Source organism: Podarcis muralis, chromosome 7 (assembly GCF_964188315.1).
Source record: "Podarcis muralis chromosome 7, rPodMur119.hap1.1, whole genome shotgun sequence".
In the NCBI taxonomy this organism is placed as follows: domain Eukaryota; kingdom Metazoa; phylum Chordata; class Lepidosauria; order Squamata; family Lacertidae; genus Podarcis; species Podarcis muralis.
This window is the reverse complement of record NC_135661.1, coordinates 35248574-35272888: the sequence shown is the minus strand read 5'-3', so window position 1 is coordinate 35272888 and position 24315 is coordinate 35248574. Positions and strand designations below refer to the sequence as shown.

The window sequence follows — 24315 nt, the reverse complement described above, 5'->3', positions numbered from 1 at the left end:
ACACACACACACACAGTGTGTGAAAACAGCTCCAGCACAAACAAATCACAGTAACTGCAGGTTCTCCAAACTACAATTTAGATTGACAAGATGTGCTCTTTGGGGAAGGCCACAGCAGCACACAAGTTTTTCCCCAGAACCTGAATTGACCTTCAGGATTATTCTGAACCCAGTGCTTTTCGGGATCCAAATAGCCAGTCGTATGTCCCACCCCTTTCCCGCAAGAGTTGTAAAGCGTATTCAACCTTTGTTTTTAAGGAGCACAGTATTTGCCAAATCAATTTATGAAGCTTCCTTCTACTGAAACAAAGCAAGCCAGGATCCATCCATCTTGCACAACGCCCCCAGATTGTCTATTCTGATTGGCAGTGGCTCTCTTGGATTTTAGGCAATGAGAAATATTTTACCTTCTACCAGATTCTTGCTACTGGAGGCATCAAGGACTGAACCACAGGCCTCCTCCATGCAAAACATGACCTGAACCACTGAGCTATGGCTCCTCCAGTCAGTTTTCAGAGGCCAAACTCTTTCACCCAGCAGGTTTTCCTGTGCTGAACTTTCACACACTCTTATCGTAATTACGCAATACACAATGTGAAGTCAATGTGGTCAAAACAACACATGGTTTTATCTGAGAGAGCTAATTCTGCTCAGCTTTGAGGACCCTGGGTCACCTTATAATTGAAACTCTCTTTCAATGGAACCAGCTATATAGAAACGATCAGTGATAAGACTGATCCTGGACTTAGTGTAAATACTAGTGTGCAGAGATTAGAAATCCCTTTAAGTTATGAGGACTCTGTGATGCAAATCCAGGCATAACTCTAGCTGCGCTCCTGATCCAAGGCTCCTTGGTGGACATGGGAGAGTCACTGTGATAGGTGCCGAAAGATTCTTGGCATGTGCACACCCTCCTAGCCACCCCACATTTAATAACAGTGTTTGTAAGCATGCGCCAGGCTTCCTATGCAGGAAACTGCATGGCGTCATGCTAAGGACCATTTAGAGTTTTAAAATGCGATGGTGTACTGTTTGTTCTTTTTAACAAGGTTTACTTTCTTTTTCAAAACCAATCTAACATGTTTCCTCTTCATGTCAGCTGTGCTGTCGTCCCAACCCCAGGATAATTAAAGCCTCTCTCAGCCACTCTTATGGTGGAGCCCAGCTGATGCCAAGAACAGTTCTCACTTACTAGGAATGTTTCCGTCTAAGCACATTCCCTGGAGCAATAGAGCAAATGACACAATTGCTGGCTTCTATAAATAAAGGCATAGTTTTAATAAATGCTTGCTTAATGCCATCGATCCTGTTTTATCTTTTTTCTTAAACACACCGAGTGTACGCAAACTCCTGAAAGAAAGAAAGGAATCCTCTTCCCTAAAAAGGAGGCAGGGTTCAAGAGCTTTCTATGAATTGTGCAGGCACAGGAAATATTTCTATGGAATATAAGACTGCAGTGTTTTCATTTCAGTCCAGATGTGGACGGCAAGTATGACTGGATCAAGTTAACAGGAAAAGTATGGATTTAGGAATGAGTAGAGGGAAGGGGCAGGCAGGTTTTGTACAGGTGCTCTTCCTGCCAGCGAAGATGGCTTGTCTGTTAAGCCAGTAAGCAACTAAATGAATTTCTCAACCAGCTTTCAGAGCATGCTTTCACTACCTTATGTAAAGGACATATTAAACAGTCCCCCAAGTTTTGCTTACATGTTACTCTTTTGCAAATCACTTAAGTCACAGAATATATGCAGCTACAGAATAAAACCCAAAGCTCATCATAGCCAAAATTCAGCAGCTTGTTTGTTTTACAATTATTTGGGGGCATATCTATCTCTCTTCCCTTTACCTTTGCTCCCTTTCCTTCTACGCAGTTGAAGGCATGCAAGTGGTGAAATGGAATGTAAGGGGTGATTGGCGGACCCACAACCCCTAGTACACAAAAACACCAGGCATCAGTCTTGCTGCTAAACTTTGGCTGCTGGAGCTTCCAATCTCTAGTGATATTCCATTCAGTACAGGAATTTGTTCTTTCTTCTAATATGCTCCTAACACACTGAGTCTGAGAATAAGTGCACAACAAATCATAACCTTAATATCAACTGAGGTTGAAATTGTTCATATTTGCCTCATTTACATATTTTTCATTCTAGGGCTTACATTTTCTAGTTGTGGAATTGTGGATTGTTTTTTTGGGGGGAGGAACATCCCAATCATCAAGCAGACATAGAAATATTTAAAATAGTAAAGTACAACAGAATTTTGTTAACCTTACATCAGCATTGGGCCATAGACCCTTTATAACGTTTTCTATCCTATTCACCACCTCCATTCGCATTCTTTCTTCTTCAGGTCTGGGTGACATGTACTTGTAGAAATCAATGATTTCTTCATGAAGACTGAAAAAGAAGAGAGAGATGAGTTAGACTAATTACACAGTAATATGACTAAAATAAGAACAGTGTCTCAGTTGTAATCTTTAACACCAATCCTGTACATGCATACTTGAAAGTAAGTCCAACTGTGTTCAATGGGACTTGCATCCACATTACGTGTGCTTTGGATTACAGCCCAAGTCTGGTAAGGATAACAGTCTCAACCAATTTAAAATCACTTATAAGAGCAGACCTACAACTCATAAAGTGAAAAGGAAATGTACAAACTAGTGTTTGCCTCAAAATGCTCTGCTGAGGCGAAGTATTTGCAGAGATATACTGGCAGGCAGGAGGGGCTCTTTTAATACTTTTGTCACCCTAAGATTCATCTCTGCAACTCCTTCCACTGGACAATGTTCATCTTATTTTTTTCAAGCTCTGAGATAAAAAGCAGGCCGTGCAGGAGGTGTGGGTTGAAAGGAGGCAATCCTGGGGTTAACAGGTAACCCACAACTGCCCCTCATCCAGACATTCACACTTGGAAACCTATCTTTGCTGGGTAAGTGTAGTTGTGTCTTTGGTCCCACAGATTTCAACAGGACTTCCTTCTGATTTTTTTATTTAACCAGATTTGCGTGCCACTAAATCATCAAAACATCTAAGCAGTTTACATAAAACATACCACACATTAAAAATACAAATAAAAATTGTAAAAATAAGCTGATCTACTCCCCACCCCCCAAAAAGTAAAAGCTTTTAAGGTAAAGGTTAAGGTACCCCTGCCCGTACGGGCCAGTCTTGCCAGACTCTAGGGTTGTGCGCTCATCTCACTCTATAGGCCGGGAGCCAGCGCTGTCCGCAGACACTTCCGGGTCACGTGGCCAGCGTGACAAGCTGCATCTGGCGAGCCAGCGCAGCACACGGAACGCCGTTCACCTTCCCGCCAGTAAGCGGTCCCTATTTATCTACTTGCACCCGGGGGTGCTTTCGAACTGCTAGGTTGGCAGGCGCTGGGACCGAACGACGGGAGCGCACCCCGCCGCAGGGATTCGAACCACCGACCATGCGATCAGCAAGTCCTAGGCACTGAGGCTTTTACCCACAGCGCCACCCGCAAAGGTGTCACCCCAGGTATCAATTCAGAGTTTCAGAGTATACGGGCAACCCCATACCAACTATCCAACCTTTATGACTGTTCAGACCAAGGCAGCCATTTCTTAGGCGAATGGCTTTTGAGGACCCTGCCTGATTCTTCCAGTAAGAAGTGTCATCCCTATGAGGAAAGCTCTGCTATCGACAACAGGTGAATAGCCATTTTTTATATCACATTTCTGAGCAGTAACTCAAAGCTTGACTATGTTCCAGGTAATTATACAAACTGTAGTTTAGAAATAAGTTAAATAAATATATGCCAGCTTTTACACCTATTGCATGTCTGCAGGAACACTTTCCTGGAAAGGGTGTGATGAAAGGATTGAAGGAGAGGGAATGGGACCTACTATAAATTTTGTGCCAGTGTAACATCAGTTGAACCCTCAAAATGTTTGCTGGACCACAGCTCCATCCTACCTGGCCATTGGCTATACAAGCTGGGGCTAATGGGAGCTGGAATCCAACATTTGGAGGGTAAGAGGTTCCCCATCCCTGGTTTAGTCTATACCCGATTATTAGCATTAAAAATTATGGAGAAGTTGAGCGTAAAGAGCATGGAAGTCACCCACATCAGGCTCTGGGATAAATATAAATGGTTAGCCACACACACACACATCCAGAGATGCTGTAGTCACAGGATACAGAATGCAAAAAATTCTGGCCAAGTTAGTGTTGGTTGTTTCTTGTCTACTCCACAAGAACCCACAATTCTCCCTTTCTCAAGCAAGAACTAGTGCATCTAACTGCTTTCCTTTTGATGAAAAAGCAGACTTCTCTTGAGTTAACTAGCCATATTTATGGAATGTCTACAATGTTCTTCTAGGAGTCCTTTTCCCGAGTTAATTTAAAAAACCACACAGGTTACGTATCACATTGTTCAGAAAACAAATTTTCTTCCTTTTCACTATGTGGTCCACTTCACCATAAGTGAAAACATGCAAAGCTTTCCAAAAGTTTCAGAATCAAGAAAAAATGCAAATAAAAAGAGAAGCTTATAAGACAAGTATTCTATTTTTTGAAAATGTTACAAGTCACCATGATACACAAACAATGGGAATTATCAAGATATGGAACTAAGCCAAAAAAAACCAAACCGTTTAGAGTTTACTTGAGCAATTGTTTTATTAAAGGTGCTCCAACTGTCAAGTGTATGAGTTGCCAACTAAGCATCTGCACTAAGCATGGGCCCAGGCTCCCCACTTCACCCTACTCCTCCACCCTATATTGCACCCTATAAGCATGGGGGACTTGGGGGGCGGGTCACAGCTGGGAAGATGAGGGCTACAATGGTCCAGGATAATGGAAGTTGTAGTCCAGCACATTTGGAGGGCACCAGGTTGTTTGCTCCTTGCTTAGAGCAATGAAATCTGCAGTTTGGGGGACATTTGTCAATATTAAAGCAGTTCAATGTGAGATCTGATACTTACAAAAGATTACCTCTTTAGGAACTGCTGTAATATATGTGTTAAGTTCCCCCAAACTGTAAATTTCATTGCTCTAGTCTGGGGTAGACAACCTGGATTTAACTACCTTTTTAAACTCAGGAAAGCTGGTTAGATAATTAACTGGCTTTCCTAAGTTAAAGTAGTTCAATCATCTTCATGTTTCAAAAGACAATAGGGCATCAAATGCAATCACATATTCCAAACAAGAGTTATTATGGATTTCAGCAAGCATTTATGGTGAAAACCAACCACAAAGGGTCAAAACCTATTTCTACTAGCAACAGCAGAAGAAGAGTGTAGAAGTGTGTTCCCAACAATAGAGTAAGTCTTTCTCTCTCCAAGGAAGCCCTAAAGTGACCATCTATAACAAGTCAGTTGGGTCTTCTGTCATCCTTCAACATTCAGAACCCACAATCTGTAGGACAAACAACTATATCCTAGTTCAGTCATAAATACTTGGATTGATACATGGAGGAATGGAGATCCAATTAGCAGTTTCAATCAAGTCCCCCCCCCTTCTCTTTTCAACTTCCACTTAATACTTCTGAGTACAAAACTAGCAGCCACTGATATAAACGGTTCTTTCAAGTATAGTAAGTACAACTCTTAATTCAGGAAACCTTGCTGAACAGTGCTGGTCAGAAATAACTAGCATTTTCTAGGGTATCTGCCAAAAATCAGTAAATTTTTCTCTGAATTCCAGTACCCTGAAGAACATACAAAATGCCTGAGAGTCACACTCTGCTCAGCTATAAAGATTCACCACATCCACACAAGGTTGGCATTGAAAGTTAATACTAACAAAAGAAATGTTGGCAAACACACAGGATTCACAACTGGCCAAAATGCCTGGATGTGTATTTTTCAAATGCATTTATAGCTTTTGCTATAACCACTGGGTCTCCTCTATAATTTGTAGGTTTTAGTCAAACGTCTTAAGGTGTGGACTAAATATTTTGCAGGTGCCTAAAAATATGATGGTGATGCCTATGAATCTGAATTTTTTAAATCTTAAAGCTTTTAGGTTTTTTACTACCTATGAACACAAACTGTATTTGAACAAAACAAACAAACAAACAAACAAACAAAACCTTGCAAGAATCCTGCATAGCAGCACTAATAGTTAATCTGAAATAGCCAGAAACATATGATTTTCAAACATGTCAATACACAACAGCAGTAAGAAGATTATTCTTTCAGCATTCAGTTTCTCCCAACTGATTAAAGTTCAAGTTGCTACTCATTAAACTTATTTCAGCCCAAGAATGCATGTTAGTAGAAAGCCACATCTTGTGATTTTGCTTCTCTCCTAATTCTGGCAGATAGGTTCCTATCTTTAAATACCGTATTTTTTGCTCTATAAGACTCACTTTTTCCCTCCTAAAAAGTAAGGGGAAATGTGTGTGCGTCTTATGGAGCGAATGCAGGCTGCGCAGCTATCCCAGAAGCCAGAACAGCAAGAGGGATGGCTGCTTTCACTGCACAGTGATCCCTCTTGCTGTTCTGGCTTTTGAGATTCAGAATATTTTCTTTCTTTCTTTTTCCTCCTCCAAAAACTAGGTGCGTCTTGTGGTCTGGTGCGTCTTATAGAGAGGAAAATACAGTAATTTATTCCATAATAGACATGGAGTATGGAGATTGCACTGGCAGCAAGTTTACTGACTGAAAGTCATCTTCTCAAAATGCAGATGGCCTATTACCCATGTCTGTTCATTTCAATGGGTCTACTCTAAGTAGGACTAGCACTGGGTGCCACTTATAGTTTCCAAAGTACATCTTTATATCCAAAGTTGAACACAGAAATGCTAATTCTAGCACAGCTCATAATGGGGACATGTGTATTTTAAAAAGACAGCATAAAATACAATAAACTGACAGTCATTTAGCATGGTATACATTCCTTCAAAAATGTCAAACTTGGCTGGATTATGGCAGGGGTGGGGAACCTGTGGTTCTCCAGATGTTGCTGCACACCACCCACAAAGGCAGAAAAATGAACTTCCTCTGGGGAGCAAACTAGTTTACTATTGGACACTACAGTCATACCTCATGTTACGTCTGCTTCATGTTACGTTCTTTCAGGTTATGTCCCGTGGCGACCCAGAAGTACAGGAAAGGGTTACTTCCAGGTTTCGCCGCTTGTGCATGCACAGAAGCACAAAATGATGCCACACGCATGCGCAGAAGCGGCGAATCGCAACCCGTGCGTGCGCAGATGCGCCGCTGCAGGTTGCACTCTTTTCATGTTGAGAACAGGCCTACGGAATGGATCCCGTTCGCAACCAGAGGTACTACTGTATTCTGCCTCAACACAAGGCAGTGCTGTATAACCCATGATGATGAGCTTCATCAATTACAGATAAGTTGCTGGATTCAGCCTCCACCTCACTTTTGTTGCAGGCACCACTACCCAGGCAGATGCTCTCAAAGATTACATTGCCCTTCACTCCTGACTACTGGTCATGCTGGCTAGGACTGAAGGGAATCTTGAGGATTAGGGTGTTTTATTTCCTCAATCAGAACATCAAAATGTTTGGTGTGTTGTTGTTGTTTTTTAAAAAACTCCCTCAGTCTTGCTTTTAAAACTTACCAAAGATAAACATCCTAACATGTTGATCAAGTATTTTGAAAGCATTACCTCTTGCTAGAACAAAAAAGATACATTATCAGCAGATCTGCTACATCTCCTAGATACAGACACGAACTAGTGAACCTTTATTGTGAAACAATGTATTTTTAAAATGTAATTAATGCAATATTATAACTGAACAATGTTATCTAAGGTTTATGTAAATTTGGAGAATTCACCAAACAGTTCTTTCCTTTGCTGCCGCTGCTGTTGCTTTTTTTGAAACACTGGAGTCAGCCACCTCTTAATTTACTTTTTAAAAACAAAAACAAAAAACCCAGCGATATATCTCAATATGAAGGGTAGCTGGGCTATGGAGACAGCAGTGCTTGTCCTAGGCAACAATCTCTGACACGGATGGCTACTTGTGTTCCTTTTCCTGGTCAGAGATGTCTGCCACAGAGGCACCCATTCAACAAGAACAGTGCCGCCAGTATTGCATGGACTGGAATCGTAGAGAAAACGGAAGAGTGGCACATTGTCTTAATTCTCAAGATTAATTTCAACAAAATTAAAATTCATCAGAAGGATTGAGCCTTTTTGATAAGGACAACATAGCAATCGTGCTTCCACATCTTCCCTCACCATGGTAAGTGTGCTGTAAACGTCTGGCAAGAATGGTGAGCCCCCAGCTTTTCTCCTGAACTGTAGAGCTGCGTAATTTCAGCCCCAACAGGTGCATGGAGATATCCAGCCCCCTCCCAAGCTCCATGCTTGGGAAGAAGGCCGGGGTCTTTTTGGATGGTGCATTGGTGAGGCACCTGGAGTGCACTGGCAATGTAGAAACAAACCCTCTCCCCAATCACCCAGCAGGAAAGGGCAGCACTTGGTTGAACCATTGCATGGTTGAATGGCCAAGGTAGCAACTGTTATGCCTCTTTTTCCTCAAGAAAGGGAGGCAGGAAGCTTCTCCAGCTGCACAGTAGCCAAATCAGCAAGGTATCTGGTTGCCTTTCCTGCAACAGAAAGGCAAGCAGACAGGAGGCAACCACGAGACCTCCGGGTATAGGGCAGTATAAAAATTCAATAAATAATAAAGTAATTATAACAGCTGCACAGCAGCTCCAACCAACAAGGAGATGTTGAGAGCTCTGAGCTCAGCCAGCAGCTGTGGAGCCCTGCTTGTAGGGTCATTTGCACCAACCCCAACTATTTCCGCTACCTCACTAATAATAATTCATTATAATTTAAGGTTTCCCTTTTTAAAAAAGAAAGAAACTTACATAATTAATATAATTCCAAGATGATAGAAGTTCAAACACAAGTGTTCTAGAATACTTTCAGTATTACTTCATAAAAGATTGAGGTATATAGCCGTGTTGTTCTGACGCAGTCAAAATAAATAATAAAAATAAAAAATTGTCCAGTAGCACCTTAGAGGGGATGTGGGTGGCGCTGTAGGTTAAACCACAGAGCCTAGGACTTGCCGATCAGAAGGTCAGTGGTTTGAATCCCCACGATGGGGTGAGCTCCCATTGCTCGGTCCCTGCTCCTGCCAACCTAGCAGTTCGAAAGCACTTCAAAGTGCAATTAGATAAATAGGTACCACTCTGGCGGGAAGGTAAATGGCGTTTCCGTGCACTGCTCTGGTTCGCCAGAAGCGGCTTAGTCATGCTGGCCACCTGACCTGGAAGCTGTACGCCGGTTCCCTCGGCCAATAAAGCGAGATGAGCGCCACAACCCCAGAGTCGGCCACGACTGGACCTAATGGTCAGGGGTCCCTTTACCTTTACCTTTAGCACCTTAGAGACCAACTGCTACTGGACAATTTTTTTATTTATTTCAACTTCAAAAAAGGTTCCCCAAGCTGCCCTTAGTGCAGTTTGCACAATAAATGTATTATTTCAAACTCAAAAAAGACAGCTGTAGAAAAGTAAGCGGCCTGCAAGTCATTTTGAAGGCAATGCTGGGTTTAAAGAATACCGAATATAAATGAATTCTGGAGCAATCTGTAAGAGTTTCTTACAAAGCCTTTAGCTAGCTATTATCATTACATGAAAGACTCACTGAAGGCCATGAGATTTGTCGTTCACAAAGAAGCATCTCTTACTTTTAGTGAAAAGACCTGTGTGATATTTTTAGAAAATAATTGCTTTTGTTTAATACAAACACACCTATCGGTTACTGGGGTCAGGCTCTAAAAAAAAAAGCAGTCATGGAAGTTTAACACAGCAACTGGCTACACACTGCATCAACTGCCTGATCCCTATAGTGACACCAAGAAACTCTGTCCCCCTTCCCCGCCAGTGCCTGAAGCAGTTTTACACTAAAAAATATATAGATAGCTTACTCAAAGCATGCAAGAATCAAGACTGACAGCTATGCCAGCATTCAATTTGTCAGTATTCATGTCTGTTTGGGAGGAAGCCAGACTCACAGCTCATCTTGAGAATTTGCTGTGCACTCTATTTTTGTATTACGCCTTTGCAAACTCAGGAGCACATTTTAACACACCTTGAACTTAAAAGCCCAAATCCAATGAAAAGTCCTACAAAAAATAATGGGATAGTGGCAACTAAGGTTTTCCACTGGTTTCAATGGAACTTGGGGCTAAATTGCATGCCACCAGACAAATGCAATAATTTTATTCACGTATAAAGCGGGGTGCCTTATCCACATGAAATGGAACTAAGGGGGGGGATGAAGCTTAGCCATGTGTTTAGTCCACCATATTTTACTTTGCTCTGATGCTTCAAGTGCTTTTCTCTCAACCCATCGCATACCGGTAATTAAGAAAAGTGAGTCAAGCTGGTGAAAATGCTGCTTGAATAGATGAGGACAGGTGGGGTGCGTGATTTTGCTCCCCATGCCCACACACTGTATTTCATGCAAAAAATAATAAAGAAAGGGGTGAAAAGACACACACATTTGCTTTAAGTGTGACTAGGGGACACACATGAATGCAAACATGGCTGGTCCATTACATTTGTTTTGGGCCTTAGTCACAACTAAGTTTAGCTAGAGAAGGGTCAATTTTTTTTTGTCTCAGCAGACAAGAATCAGCTCTCTAAATATTACTTTCACCAATGGGAGAACAGATAAATCGACATATCAGCGACCTGAAGGACAATTCCAATACAGTATTTACAGCATTAATTCTAATATAACTTAAGCAAAAAAACAACAACAAAACATAATTTTCAAGAGTTGCTATGTAAGCTATTTGCATAGTTTTTCTTATCATGCTGTTCATTCATTCATTGCATTTGTATCCCACCTTTTTCTTCAACACCTTCAAAGTGGCGTAGTTAGGCTGGGAGGCAATGACTGGCTCAAGGTCACCCAGGGAGCTTCCTGACAAAGTGGAGATTTGAACCCTGGTTTCCCAGGTCCTAGTCCGACACTCTAACCTTTACCGTCTTACCTCACAAAATATTTCCATTTGAATGATCTTTTCTTTATTAAAGCTAGACTCAAGGGAAATGCTTAAATAAATGCCACCACTTTAAAAGCAGATTTCCCCATAAATTCTATACTGAGTCAACAGTCATATCTTTAAATGCATCTTTTTTACACGCAACTTCAATAATAGTTTTTAAAAAATCTGGCCTTGTATAATTAATGGTTATTAGCAGTACATACTCCTGACAAAAGTATAGATACGATCAACCAATGTTCAATTTTAACACCAGAAGTAGATAGCACTGGTATTGTAACAACAGAGCTGGAAAAATCCCTGGAACTGAAGCTTATGAATGTCATCATCTCTGTGTAGTAAGCTTGTCACCTATACATTTGATGCTGGTATAACAGGATTTAAAATATTTCTTGCCATGCCTCCTAAGTAATACAGGCACCTTCCCCCCTGTGCGTGCGATCAGCATGTGCATGACTGCTGACACACATGCCGTGTTCAGCACTCAAAGGGAACAGGGTGGGAGCAGAACGCAGCAGAGAGGGATGGACTGGATTTGCACCCATTCCACTGGCACGTGTGGCAGCCAGGAACCCCTGTGGAAGCAGGGATTCCCCTGTACTAATACTGAACTACCAGAGAGAAAGAATGACCACATGATTTGCAATTATCCCTAGTTGCATTTAAATGCAATTGTATGGCCAAAAGAAGCAAAAAATCATGATTTGCACCTCAATTTTGTCCTTTTAAGCCATGATATTTGGTTGTGGCGACAGACTCAACTTATTTTGGCTATTTTGAACTATGTTTCTTTACTGTGTTATTATTAAAAGCAGAGTTTAAAGAAATGTTTGGGCAATCTTGATCAACTGATATTTGATGTTGAAACAGTCTAGTAAGCCTTTTAATACTACACCAAAGCTCAGATTGTAATCAAGTTTCATTTCAAAGAATTAACAAGGTCATTTAGGAATTTCATCCCTGGGAATGTAAGAACTGGAAGGTTACATAGCTCAGTGTGTTGCCCAGCGGGATAAGTCAGCTGAGTTTTTCATTCTTACAATGCCAAGTTCCTTGGGAAAGGAGAAGGATTAAGAAAGATGTTCAATTTGCAGAAAAATCATCAAAAATGAGTAAGACAAAGCACTGCTGAAACCTTCTAAACTAAACCATGTATTATCAACAAGCTACATACTGCCTGTCAATAAATTTCGTCTGGAATAGCTTTTAGCCAAGGAGTGAGTTGTCATATGCAACTGCAGGACTTTGAATGGTTCAGGGTAGAAATCTTGGTGAACACTTGATTCATAGAACATACACTGACTTATCACTTCTAGAAGCAGTGCTAAGGTACAGTAAAGGACTGGATAGGGGTTAAACTGATATTCAGTTCAGACAAGGAGGTATTGCTGGTGGGTGTTTCTTGATGGTTGGTGTTCAAACTGTTCTGAAAGGGGCTGCACTCCCCACAAAGGATCAGAGTGTTTGCCATTCTGGAGTGTTTGGGAATCAAACATTGTCACTAGAAGCACAAGGAGCTTATGTGGTTCAAAACAACTTTAATCACCTTCATCTGATACACCAGTTATGACCATATGAGGATGGGGATAGCTTGGCCACGGTTACAGACACACTGGTAATCTCCAACTACTGCAATGCCTTTAAACGATTATCTAGAAACTGTAGTTGGTTCAAAATAGGACCATAAGATTATTAACTGGAGCTGGCCATTTCAATTACATTATGCCAGTGTTTTATCAGCTTCACTAGTTTCTGGGCTGAATTTAAAGTGGTGTTTTGAAACTTTAAAGCAGGAGTTGGGAAAATGAGGCCCTCCAGATGGAGTTGGGTTCCTACTTTCATCGTCCTTGACCACTAGCCATGCTGGCTGATGGAACTGGAGTCTGTGTGCCCCTGTAAAGTGATACAAGTGACTATTAGGAAGACGGCCTTCTTGGTTGTAGAACACTTGCTTTAGAATAACCTCCAAATAGAGGCCCTCCTAGTACCTACTTTATTGTTTCTTGGGCAGCAGGTGAAGATCTTCATAGCCATCCAGGCCTTTTAAACACCTAGCATTTTAAACTTGCAAATTCTGGGCTCTCATTGTGTAAGTGTGTTTTATTTTACTGAGCTATTTAAAAAGCTCTATGCTGCATTTTATTATCTTTCTTGATGCTTGTAATTATTATCTTGATTTTATTCTCTGCCCCGTATGCTACCCAGGGAACATGTGTTGATAAGTAGCCATATAGTTCTAGTAATAAACAAAGATAGGAGTACTGCCAAATATAGGAAGGCCAAGTTTCTATAACCATGCCTTGCCAATTGCTTGAAAATATTTCCACTTGCAGAAACATGATGGAGAGTAGTATGCATTACTTTTGAGCTATTCATCTCTCCTCTGGGCATCTAAGAATGCAATTAAAATCTCCATGAGTAACTTGTCAAAAGATCACAAATTTTTCGTTCCGTTTGCAACCCTGTACATATGTGCACACCCCAAAAACAGCAGTTGCACACTTGTAAAGTTATGTAACTTTGCAACATTGGAATTTGCCCTGAAGGTCATTGTAGGGCACAAATTTCAAGTTGAACATGAAATAAAATGTCAAAGGCCAAATGGACAGTGAAAACAAACATGAGTGGGTGGATAGTATTGCAAATCTGAATCTGGTAGACCTGAGATTGACTCCTGTCTCTGCCATGATATACATTTGCCATCTGTAAAATGGAAACAATAGCCCTACTTCTACAGGTACAAATATGAAGACTATAAAGTACTTTGAAAATTAGAAAACTTGCCTTGTAAAAATAAAGGGTGGTAGCTAATGCTTCGTCTACTCAGAGTAGAATCAAGGAAATTAATTGACATTAATCAGTAGGACTAGCTAAATAAACAAGGGGGTGTCCGAGGACAACAGCTACCATTTGTACTACATTGTTTTCATGGCTAACAACAATTGCTTTTCCACCCTTTCAAACTTATGGTTATAGACTCAAAGGCTGGAAGGAGCTAGCCCTCCTTGTTATGAATGAACATGGAGTGGACTTTCTGTGTCCATCTATACTTGGAGCAACAGTGGAGAAGAGAAAGTGCAGCCAAGATATCCTACTGTGTTTGCTCAGGTGGACAAACAGAGCAGGGTTTGCAGTGCTCATGCTCTCTCTCCCTGTCTGCTGTCACCACCACCCCCAGCCCTAAAGAGCAGCAGAAAGTGCAGTCAGAAACTAGGGACAACCATAGTCACCGGAATATTTCTACACCACAGGCAATCAGGTGAGTATTTTTGTTCACAGGCATAGTAGCTGATTTATCGATTTACATCTAATACATCTTTTTTTAAAAAATAAAAATAAAATCAGTCTTTATGCACATTTTTCCTAGACAGCAATCCACTTCTTTCATTTAGACAGGGCTGGAAAACCTCTGCTGCCGTGCCCACAAGTGCTTCTGGATAACAACTCCCATCATCCCTGATTGCCCATGCGGGTTAAGACTGATGGGAACTGAAGTTCAGAAACTTCTGAAGGGCCAACCTTTTCCTACCCTTGATTTAGGATCTGGAAACTAAAATCAACACATATTTCTCAGTATCCATGACTGCACAACCAGCCAGCACAAATGACCTAGATGGTTGCACATTTCAAACGACAATTACAATGTATCCCAGAAGAATACTACTCTCTTTCAAGGCCAACAATAACTGGGTTTTCCTCACAGCTAAGGAAAAGCCCTTCTTTCTGAAGACCACTGTTGACTGGCCTCATACTACCAACCATATAAGAAATATGGGTTGCCAACTGACCAAATATCTTTGCACCAGGGCACATGCATTCAATATTCAGCAGCTATCAGCTATCATTTGAGCAAAATCCACTTGCTCAATAGGAATCCAGTCTTCAAAAGCATGCCATGATGTGGATTTCAAAAGCATAGGCTACTATAAAGAAAAATATTCAAATATTAACTGCCCTGCTCCATGTACACATGCAAAAGTATCAAGATTTTGATAAATATTTCCTTATCAGCAAAGGGAAACAATCAAACGAAGACTGGCATGGCCTGTAGCCTATTAGAACATAAGGCAATGTTAATTTCATTTCCCCGGTGCAGTAACCATCTCCTGAAGCAGGATCTGTAGGAATAATTCACACTATCTGTTGAAAAAGCAATGTACAAGTAGCCAGACTTTCATTATAATTGTTTTTAATTTGCTCCTGTGTAAAAGTACAACTGCATTCACATTATGAGCTCCCATTTTTTTGGAAGAGGACTCACAATAATAGAGTCACAAAAATAAACCGTAATAAAGGAGACTAGTTACTGCCTGAATGGGACAGACAGTCAAAGAGACAGACAAACAGACAGATTGGCATCCAAGTGTAGTAGCTTACATGGCAGAAGTCACAGAGGAGCATAATGCATTCTATAACTGGAACCACACTATGACAAGTCAATGACAACTGTGCAGCACAGGCAGTTTTCTGCTGTGAGTATTCTATCAGCAGGTAAAAACTAACGAAATCTAAACCATAAAATCCATAATTATCACACCATTGATTTTATGTGATAGCTGTACCTCATCACTCCCTTTTTGGAGCTCTCTGTCGAAAGGGCTATACTTGTCAGCACAGATGCCCGTTTCAGGAGAAAGTATTGCCCGTCAAGTGAAATAGGACAACTAAATCAGGTTACGTAACTGGCCACAAAAGCATCACCTCAATGGTAGCTATTGGGATGAGCCACTCCCATGATTCCTTGTGAGATCCCAGGCTCAACTCCCCCTTCCTATGTAGACAAAGGAAGACATTATGAGCCTGTGGCATGCACTACACTAGCCCAGAGGCTTCAAAAGTATCTTCAAAAATGTCTGAGTAGCATCTCTGGTACAAAAGGCCTTTCAGCAGCTAAGGTCGCAGCACAAGTTGCAGCCCCTTTTGGATAAACCCCGGCTGGTCATTGTGACCCATAACGCTAAAACATCCAAGTCATATTTAATGGATGTTGTACATACCTTTGAAGACTAGGCTACTACAGTTGATTCAGAACATGTAACTGGCCAGTCGGAACACATCTCACCAGTTCTTGGGTGTCAATTAAAGACTATATAACAAGAAAAGAACTATCGAACATTATCTCAATATATGATTACAGCAGAGAGACTTTTGTGTGGACAAAGATGGAAAGACTTATTGTTTAATATGGAGGAATGGTTGTCGAGGTTATTGGAGACAAAGCAGATAGGTTTGAGAAGAGAAAAACCATTGCTGACATTTGTGTGAAAAAGAAAAGGAAATAATCCAAGACATTTGGGTCAGAGGATTGAGGAAATATTGCCTAACAGAAAGTAGATCAGTTGGATGTCATTGTAAAGTGGATATTTTGAATAATTTCTTGCATGTAACTGACAGACAGAAAATCAGAAGTCCTTTTTATTTTCTTCTTAGGTTTTCCTTTTGTGTCCCCTGCTCTGGGCCGTTTTTGGGGTCTAAGGATTACACACACATGAAGGCGGTGGATGGTTGGTGGAAGGACCCTGAATGAGAGGCAGGGAAGGGAAGACCTTCCAGGATGAGAGACTAGGAGAAGCAAAGGAAAGCTCCCAGGTAAGAGCTGCGGGGGTCTATCACTTTCAGGGTGAGACACGTGTTAAGAGAGGACTCTGCATTTTCTGTTTCCTTTTTCTCTGTATTTTTGTTTTTATTTAGATTGGTTTCTTTTATCTTATTGTACAGTGGTACCTCGGATTAAGAACTTAATTCGTTCCAGAGGTTCGTTCTTAACCTGAAACTGTTCTTAACCTGAAGCACCGCTTTAGCTAATGGGGCCTCCCGCTGCCGCCGCGCCACTGGAGCACGATTTCTGTTCTCATCCTGAAGCAAAGTTCTTAACCCGAGGTACTATTTCTGGGTTAGCAGAGTCTGTAACCTGAAGCATATGTAACCTAAAGTGTATGTAACCTGAGGTACCACTGTATTATGAAAACACTTCAATAAAATCTTATTTTTTTAAAAATAAATAAATCTCACCAGTTCTGGATCAACTGCAGTATTTTCCTGACTATTTCAAAGCGCTGGTTTTAATATTTAAACCCCTGTACACTGCATAATATACAGCGGGGTCCCCAAGATGGAACCTGCAGGCACCAAAGTCAGTACCGCCTATGGTACCTGCAAAAGGTCTCTGTAAATAGGTAAAGGTAAAGGTACCCCTGCCCGTACGGGCCAGTCGTGTCCGACTCTAGGGTTGTGCGCCCATCTCACTTAAGAGGCCGGGGGCCAGCGCTGTCCAGAGACACTTCCGGGTCACGTAAATATAACCCCCCAAAAAATCAACAATGCACCAGAAAGTGTTTACTCTTTCTGCTCAGTTCCTCCTTGCACTGGCTTGCCCTCTCCTACATGGACCACACACTCTTAAACATGCCTGAATTTTTCTCTGGATGCCAGGTTTGTTCATCCACCTGCCATACCACTCTGAACAGAGGAGAGGTATAAAGAACTTCTCCATGTGAACAAGTGCAGTGGTGGCTGATATAGCTGCCTTTTTTCCATTGTTAAGGAAGGGTGCTGGTGGGCAGGAAATACTCACATGATTTGTCTTTTTCTGCTTCTTTAGATGTGGCTGCCATTTTGTATTATGCCACACCCCCATAGCATCCATTTTGTGACACTTTCTCAAAATTCCAAATGTGCCCATCAAGGTTACTGACCCCTGGAATACAGAATCTGCTACCACATGAACCTGAATGACAATTATAATGATCCGAGGCAAGTGGGTATTGGGGAGAGAGCTTCTTTGGTGCTGGTATCCCAGCTATAGAATGCTTCTCCCCCGCCCAGGATGGCTCACCTGGTACCCGTTTTCATGACCTTTAGTTGTCATATAAACTTTTTTATTTGCCCAGGCCTTCAATCATTAGAACTTTTATTGCTGCTCACATTTGAATTCTGGCTTCAACTTTATCAACTGCTGTGTCATTTATGGTGTTCGGTTTTTAAAAAAACTATTTCTATTGGATTTCTCATGGTTTTACATCTCATTAATATATATAACGCCTTTAAAATTATTTGAAAGGCTGGTACACGTATAGCTTTGAATATAAATACATAGCTGGCACAGAAAGAGTAAGGTAACTGCTATAAAAGTTATGGAAAAGCTTACACTCAAAATGGGACAATCTGAAGGCTTTAAGTTACTCTATATGGGAAACGCAGTAAGAAAAGCACTGCTAGCTTGGGACATGTGGCATTATCAGATTTGCTGGTAATTAGCTAGCTTGAAGGTGAAAGTCTGCAAAGTACTTTTTGGCACCAACAGATTGATAGCAATAATGGATTAGCCAGTGCTAGAAATCTGCCACACGTTAACAGGATTGGAGAAAGGCAAAATTAATAGTCAGGGGTCAGCAAGGTTTATCTTGCCTGGGCCGGATCGGTCCCGCGGAGGTCCCTCTGTGGGCCGGATTGCGCACGTACCCCTGTGATTTTCAGCATCTACACATGCGCAGACGTGATTTATGACACTGCGGAAGCGAGTCCCTGTGCTATGCTGGTTTAGCACAGCGCATGAATGGGCAGCTCAGTTCGGGGGTAGCTCATGGGCCAGTCAAATGACCTCCGTGGGCCACTTCCGGCCCATGGGCCCTAGGCTGCTGACCCCTGTTAATAGTGTAGCTAATTCAAAAGCCCTTCAGATTGAGAATATATATGGGAAATGATGAAAAACCTCAACATCATTTCTTCTAATTGTGAAGTTGGCAGCCCCTGCCTACCAGTACAACAGCAAAACTCAGCCTCCAAGAGAGAAAGGTTCCTGCAAACACAAGAGGCACTCCAGGTATGCAGAAAAAGTTGTGTATGTGTGTACACGTAGGTTTCAAGAGACCTATGAGGAGGTGTGGAAGGATAAAGGGAAGGAAGGCTGACAAAAGCTGCCCTGTAACTTTTGAAAGCATGACAGCAGAGTGCAGGAACAACACAAGACTATTTATAATGGCAGCTGGAGCCTAACACTGATGGGGTACATCATGACCACAATACCCTCCAGCTCAAGATTCCTTTAAAAGTGTACAGAGGGATTGGAAAGATAAAGGGTTCCCTTAAAACAGATCAACCCTTAAAAGGACTAGTTAAGCTGTGGATGGGGCACGCCCATTCAGCAGTTTGAAGTATTCTGGAAGGGGCAGGAATTAAAGAGTCTGCGCACCTTCAGGTATGCATTTTAGGGGAGACTTCATAGCTTAGTGGGAGAGAACCCATTGCACACACTCCAGTGGAAGATTCAGACACAGATGTCCTAGTTCTATGCCTGGGCCCTATCGCACATTAAAAGAGGAGAAATGATTTCCCTATCATTTACTCCTCTTGATTATTCACAGGCAGGGTTTGAAATTAGCAGGGTGCCAGGTGCATTTTGCGCCTAAACATTCTCCATTTGTGAGTACCTCCAAAAGTCTGGGTGCCATTTTTTGCACCTGGCTAACACTCAAGAATTACTGAAATGTATTTTCTTTGAAGCCTCAAAGTATATGTTAAGGATAGACAATATGTTAAGGAGTTTAACAGTAAAGAGTAGAGTGTTTTGAAAACTGAAGTATGGTACTGATATTCTTACTGTAAACACCAAATTAAACATGTATTAACAATTTCTGCTAAAAATGTGATATTAACAATGTGTCACTTAAGTGAATTGCGTATTAATTCATTTTGATCAAAATAATAAATAAAAAGTGTTGCTGACACACCCACCCCATGGTGATTAGACATTCTGTTTTGGCGCTCACAATCCAGGTTTCAGAAGACGTTTGGCTCCTAGCTTTCCTATCCCAGTTTCTGACACTGTTCACAGTCACGTTCATATTACTGAATACTAAGCTATTATCACATAGTGTTGTCTCCCTCTTTCAGTGCTGAAAAAAAAGTTTAATACCAATGGTACTGGAGATCAAATAATAAAAACAGCAAAATATTCATATAGTTTACGTGTTTGGCCTTAAAATGAGGAAATTAAAGAGATTTCAGACTGTTACCATCTCATTTCCCCAAAGTGGACTGATTTTTTTGCTGAACTATGCTACAGGAAGGAAAGATGAATTTGTCTCCAATCTATTATAGCAACTTCATGTTTACTTGCACTACAATACTGGAAAATTAGCTCATTTCCACCAATGAACTCTGGATGGGGAAAAAATGCATGGTTATTGCAAATTAATTTTATTACATTTAGAGAAAGTAAGGTGATGTGCTTTGGTAGAATTAACAATAAGAAATAAATATATTTGGGGAAATACGCTGAAGTACTCTGTCATCAAACAATGAGTAGGGCAGTAATATGTTCAATGTGATTTAATTTGGGTAAAAAATGGTTACGGGTATTATTATTATTATTATTATTATTATTATTATTAAATTTGTACACCATCCTATACCCATAAATCTCAAGGCAATATCAATGGATGGGTCTGTGAACTTTTTCATATATTGCCAATCTACCAAAAAAAATCACCCTAATAGCTACTCGTACCATTCTGGAGAATAATGAAATATATACAGTTGACCCAAAGGGTTTTCAAAATGTAGTAGCATGACAGCTGATTCCATGTTGCTAGATTTCTGCATATAGAATGTCAGAAACAGGCCATAATAAAGTGAGATCATTATTATTTTTGTCACTAATTTGTATAAAATATAAATGCTGATTACTAAGGCAGCTATTTAGATTAGAAGGTATTTTTGGAATTAAGGGAAGTGGTGTTGCCACTTCAAAGACTACCACGAGAGCCCTACCCGCCTCCTGAATTGATGAGCAAATGTGAAAGTTATTGGCCACCATGTGGTGTGAGAGCCTACAAAAAGAGGAGGCATAAGGGCCCTCCGGGTGAGAGCTAGAACATCTGCATCATCCCAGATGAGAGATGCTGCTGGGTCCCCAGGATGTTTGGAAAATTTGGATCTCAACTACTGGATAACATGGTTATAGGGAATCCCTGTCCACACTGTCTTTTCTTTGCTGTTGCTGTTAAGGGAAAGTTTCAAGGCTGGTATGAAGTGCAGGGCAAAGAGGAGGAGGGCTTCCTTGGGCAACACGCTATCAGGCAAAAGTCTAGGTGGTCAAATTTGGCTTGTGGCTTCTTAAGTGCCTGGAAAGCAATGTATGATGTAGGAGAATGTGAGCAGTATTAAAACTATGACTGCATGTGGAGCTTGAAGGAGCAGCTGCAATCTTTACCTTCCTAAATGAAAGATGGGGATGTTCAGAGAGGGGAGGAGAGGCACATGAGAGCAGGGAAGGAACCGACTGCCACACATGAGAGTGTGGTTCCCATCCAATGCATGCAATTTCGTTACAATGAACCTCTGTGGAACAAACACCCTTTTGGAATGGTGATTCTCCCCCTCCCCGCCCAACACACATTTTCTCTCTGCTAGGCATCATTCTCTGTTTAGTTTTCAGCTTGTCTTGTTTTATACAGTGCTGTATGGATTTTTTTGTTTACTTATTGACATTATGACCATTTCCAATATGTTTTTGAATTGTTATACTTATTGTTAATTTGATATGTGGTGAGCCGCTTGAGGAACAATTTTGTGGAAAAGAAGCATACAATTAGACAGGTGAGGAAAACTGATACTGGATTATTGTGCAAAGATTCAAATGGACTGTCTTACCTTTCAATTTACTGGTAGACAACTAATGGATAACATTACTCAGGAGCCTCTCTGGATATCCCTGTATAAGAACTTTATCGCCTTGTCTACAGCTGTTCCATTAGTCAGCGATACAGAATGGGTTCAACTGCTCTGTGGTATGTACACATTATTTTAAGACATGCATTTTGTTGATGCACCTTGCTAAACCAGCTACTGTCTCATGTATTTTATTTCTGAACCTTCAATAATAAATTCAAAGCATAATGAAAAACTATTTTTAAAATGAAAATTATTAAAATGGGTGGTGTGAAATAACATAGTACAATACTTTTATGGGCAAAAAAGTACTGCAAGATTATATTCTCCATGAAGTACAGGTAACGGTGGCCAGTAAATTCAGCTGCATTTTGGCAAAGAGATGACCCTGCTTTGAAGGCTGGGGCCTTCCAATCCTACAATTTATTATTTTAAACTCAACATGTCTTTCATATGTCTAAATCAGACCCTGTAGCTTGATGGGTGACCATGAAGGAAGCTAAGCTTGCTTGAGTTCACTGAAATTCCAGTGCTGGAGGAGGACTGTTAGTACAGTGGTACCTCGGGTTACATACGCTTCAGGTTACAGACTCCGCTAACCCAGAAATAGTGCTTCAGGTTAAGAACTTTGCTTCAGGATGAGAACAGAAATCGTGCTCCGGTGGCATGGCAGCAGTAGGAGGCCCCATTAGCTAAAGTGGTGCTTCAGGTTAAGAACAGTTTCAGGTTAAGTATGGACCTCCAGAACGAATTAAGTACTTAACCCGAGGTACCACTGCAAGCGGTAGTGCTGATCAGCTTGAGAAACAGTACAGTAGGAAATGGTTTTGATTTAATGGGAGGGGGTACAACATGCTTCACATGTGTGAAGTCCAAATTTCCATATCTGATCTTGCTACTTAAAAGGATCTGAGATAGCAGAGCAAAACTTCTTCTTCTTCTTATTATTATTATTATTATTATTATTAATCAAATTCATATACCGCCCTATACCTGGGGGTCTCAGGGTGGTTCACAGAATAAATCTATACCCATAATGCTGGAGATCTACTGCTGTCAAGGAATGCAGCATTTGACTAGATGGATCAATGGCCTGACCCAATGTAAGACTGTTCTTTAACCAAAGCTTGAAACTGGATGAGCACCACTAGCAGAAGATACTAATACTACTCAGAGCAAGCTAAAACGTTAAGTAGCCAGCACTGCTAGCATCTTGTAACACTGCAGTCAGGAAAGATATACAGTGGTACCTCGGGTTAAGAACTTAATTCGTTCTGGAGGTCCGTTCTTAACCTGAAGCTAATGTCACCGTGCCGCCACCACACAATTTCTTTTCTCATCCTGAAGCAAAGTTCTTAACCCGAGGTACTATTTCTGGGTTAGTGGAGTCTGTAACCTGAAGCATCTTTAACTGTAATGGGATCAGAGTGCTGGCCAGAGCAGTGGGTAATCATGTATCTATAATGCTACACCATGAAAGAAATTTATTTTTGCAAAATAGACAAGTTATTAGGGAAAGAAGGTGCTGTAATAATAAATATGTGATAAACTAGAGTTTAGGACATACACAACAGTTGGAACATTTCAACACTGAAGCGCATGAGAGAATGGTGGGTTCTGCCATACAGGATGTTCAAGCTCTGATTTCCTGCAATGAACAGGGAGTTTGAATAGATGGCCTACAAGGCTCTCTACAACCATAACAAAAACATCAGAAGATTTTGTCCACAAGTATTATACTGACCAGTTTTCTGAGATCCAAAAGCTATCCGCAAAGGTTTGAAGATGTAGTGTGTATTAACAAAGAATAAAATTATAAATATAATCATATTTTTGTTAGGATGACATTTTAAATGATCATCATTATAACACTTAGGTCAACACAGGAGTTGCCAAAATGAAAGATCATGAGATCTGCTTTGAGCAATGATTACTAATCTGAGGTGATGATTATCTTGAGGTTGCTTTTTTTATGCAGCCTTATTCTGACTGTGACTACAGAGCACAATATTACCGTAGTTTACCTCACAAGTCAATGCATCTGAGTAGCACACACTATTTCCTATGCTTTCTCAACACCCAATGCCCAACTGTGGTTGCATTTGGACGTAATGTTCAACTATGGCTTAGAGTTATGTGCATGACCCTTGGGCTTGTTAGCTCTACCCTCTGGCATGACCAAAAGCTTTCATTTCCATTTACATGGTTAGTCTGAAGGGAATTATTTGGGAAACAAGCCAAATTCAAAATGTGGTTTATGATCCTGGCTTGTTTCCCAACCACAGTTGAAACAAACCACATTCTGAGCTTAGGCACCTCAAGAACTTTGGTTAGCAGGTGGGGTATAAATACCCCTGAATACATAAAATAAATAATAGAACACAGTTAACTAAGCAAAACTTCCAATATCCTCCTTGCATCCACCCCAGAAAAAGAGCTGAACTATGATATGATGTGATGTATGAATGGACAGACTATAGTTACATCTTGGCATCTGGGGGCTGCTATGCCTAGAGACAGTAGCGATGAGCTGATAGAAAGGGCTGTAGCTTCATGTTAAGAGCATTTGCTTTGCATACAGAATGTCCCAGGTAAAATCCTGTTCAGCCAGGGATAGGAAAGACTCCTGGTCTGAAGTCCTGGAGAATGGCTGCCAGTCTGTATAGCCAATAC

The 24315-nt window shown here is 41.0% G+C and overlaps 1 protein-coding gene across 2 annotated transcripts in view; it reads right to left on the bottom strand.

Annotated features, from left to right (window-relative positions):
• TENT4B (terminal nucleotidyltransferase 4B) overlaps positions 1-24315 on the bottom strand; it is a 47568-nt gene that overhangs the window by 18997 nt on the left and 4256 nt on the right. For both annotated transcript variants that reach the window (XM_028740202.2, XM_028740201.2), the window contains exon 2: positions 2270-2393. In XM_028740202.2, the coding sequence (XP_028596035.1) occupies positions 2270-2393 (124 nt within the window). The remainder of the gene's footprint in view (positions 1-2269; positions 2394-24315) is intronic.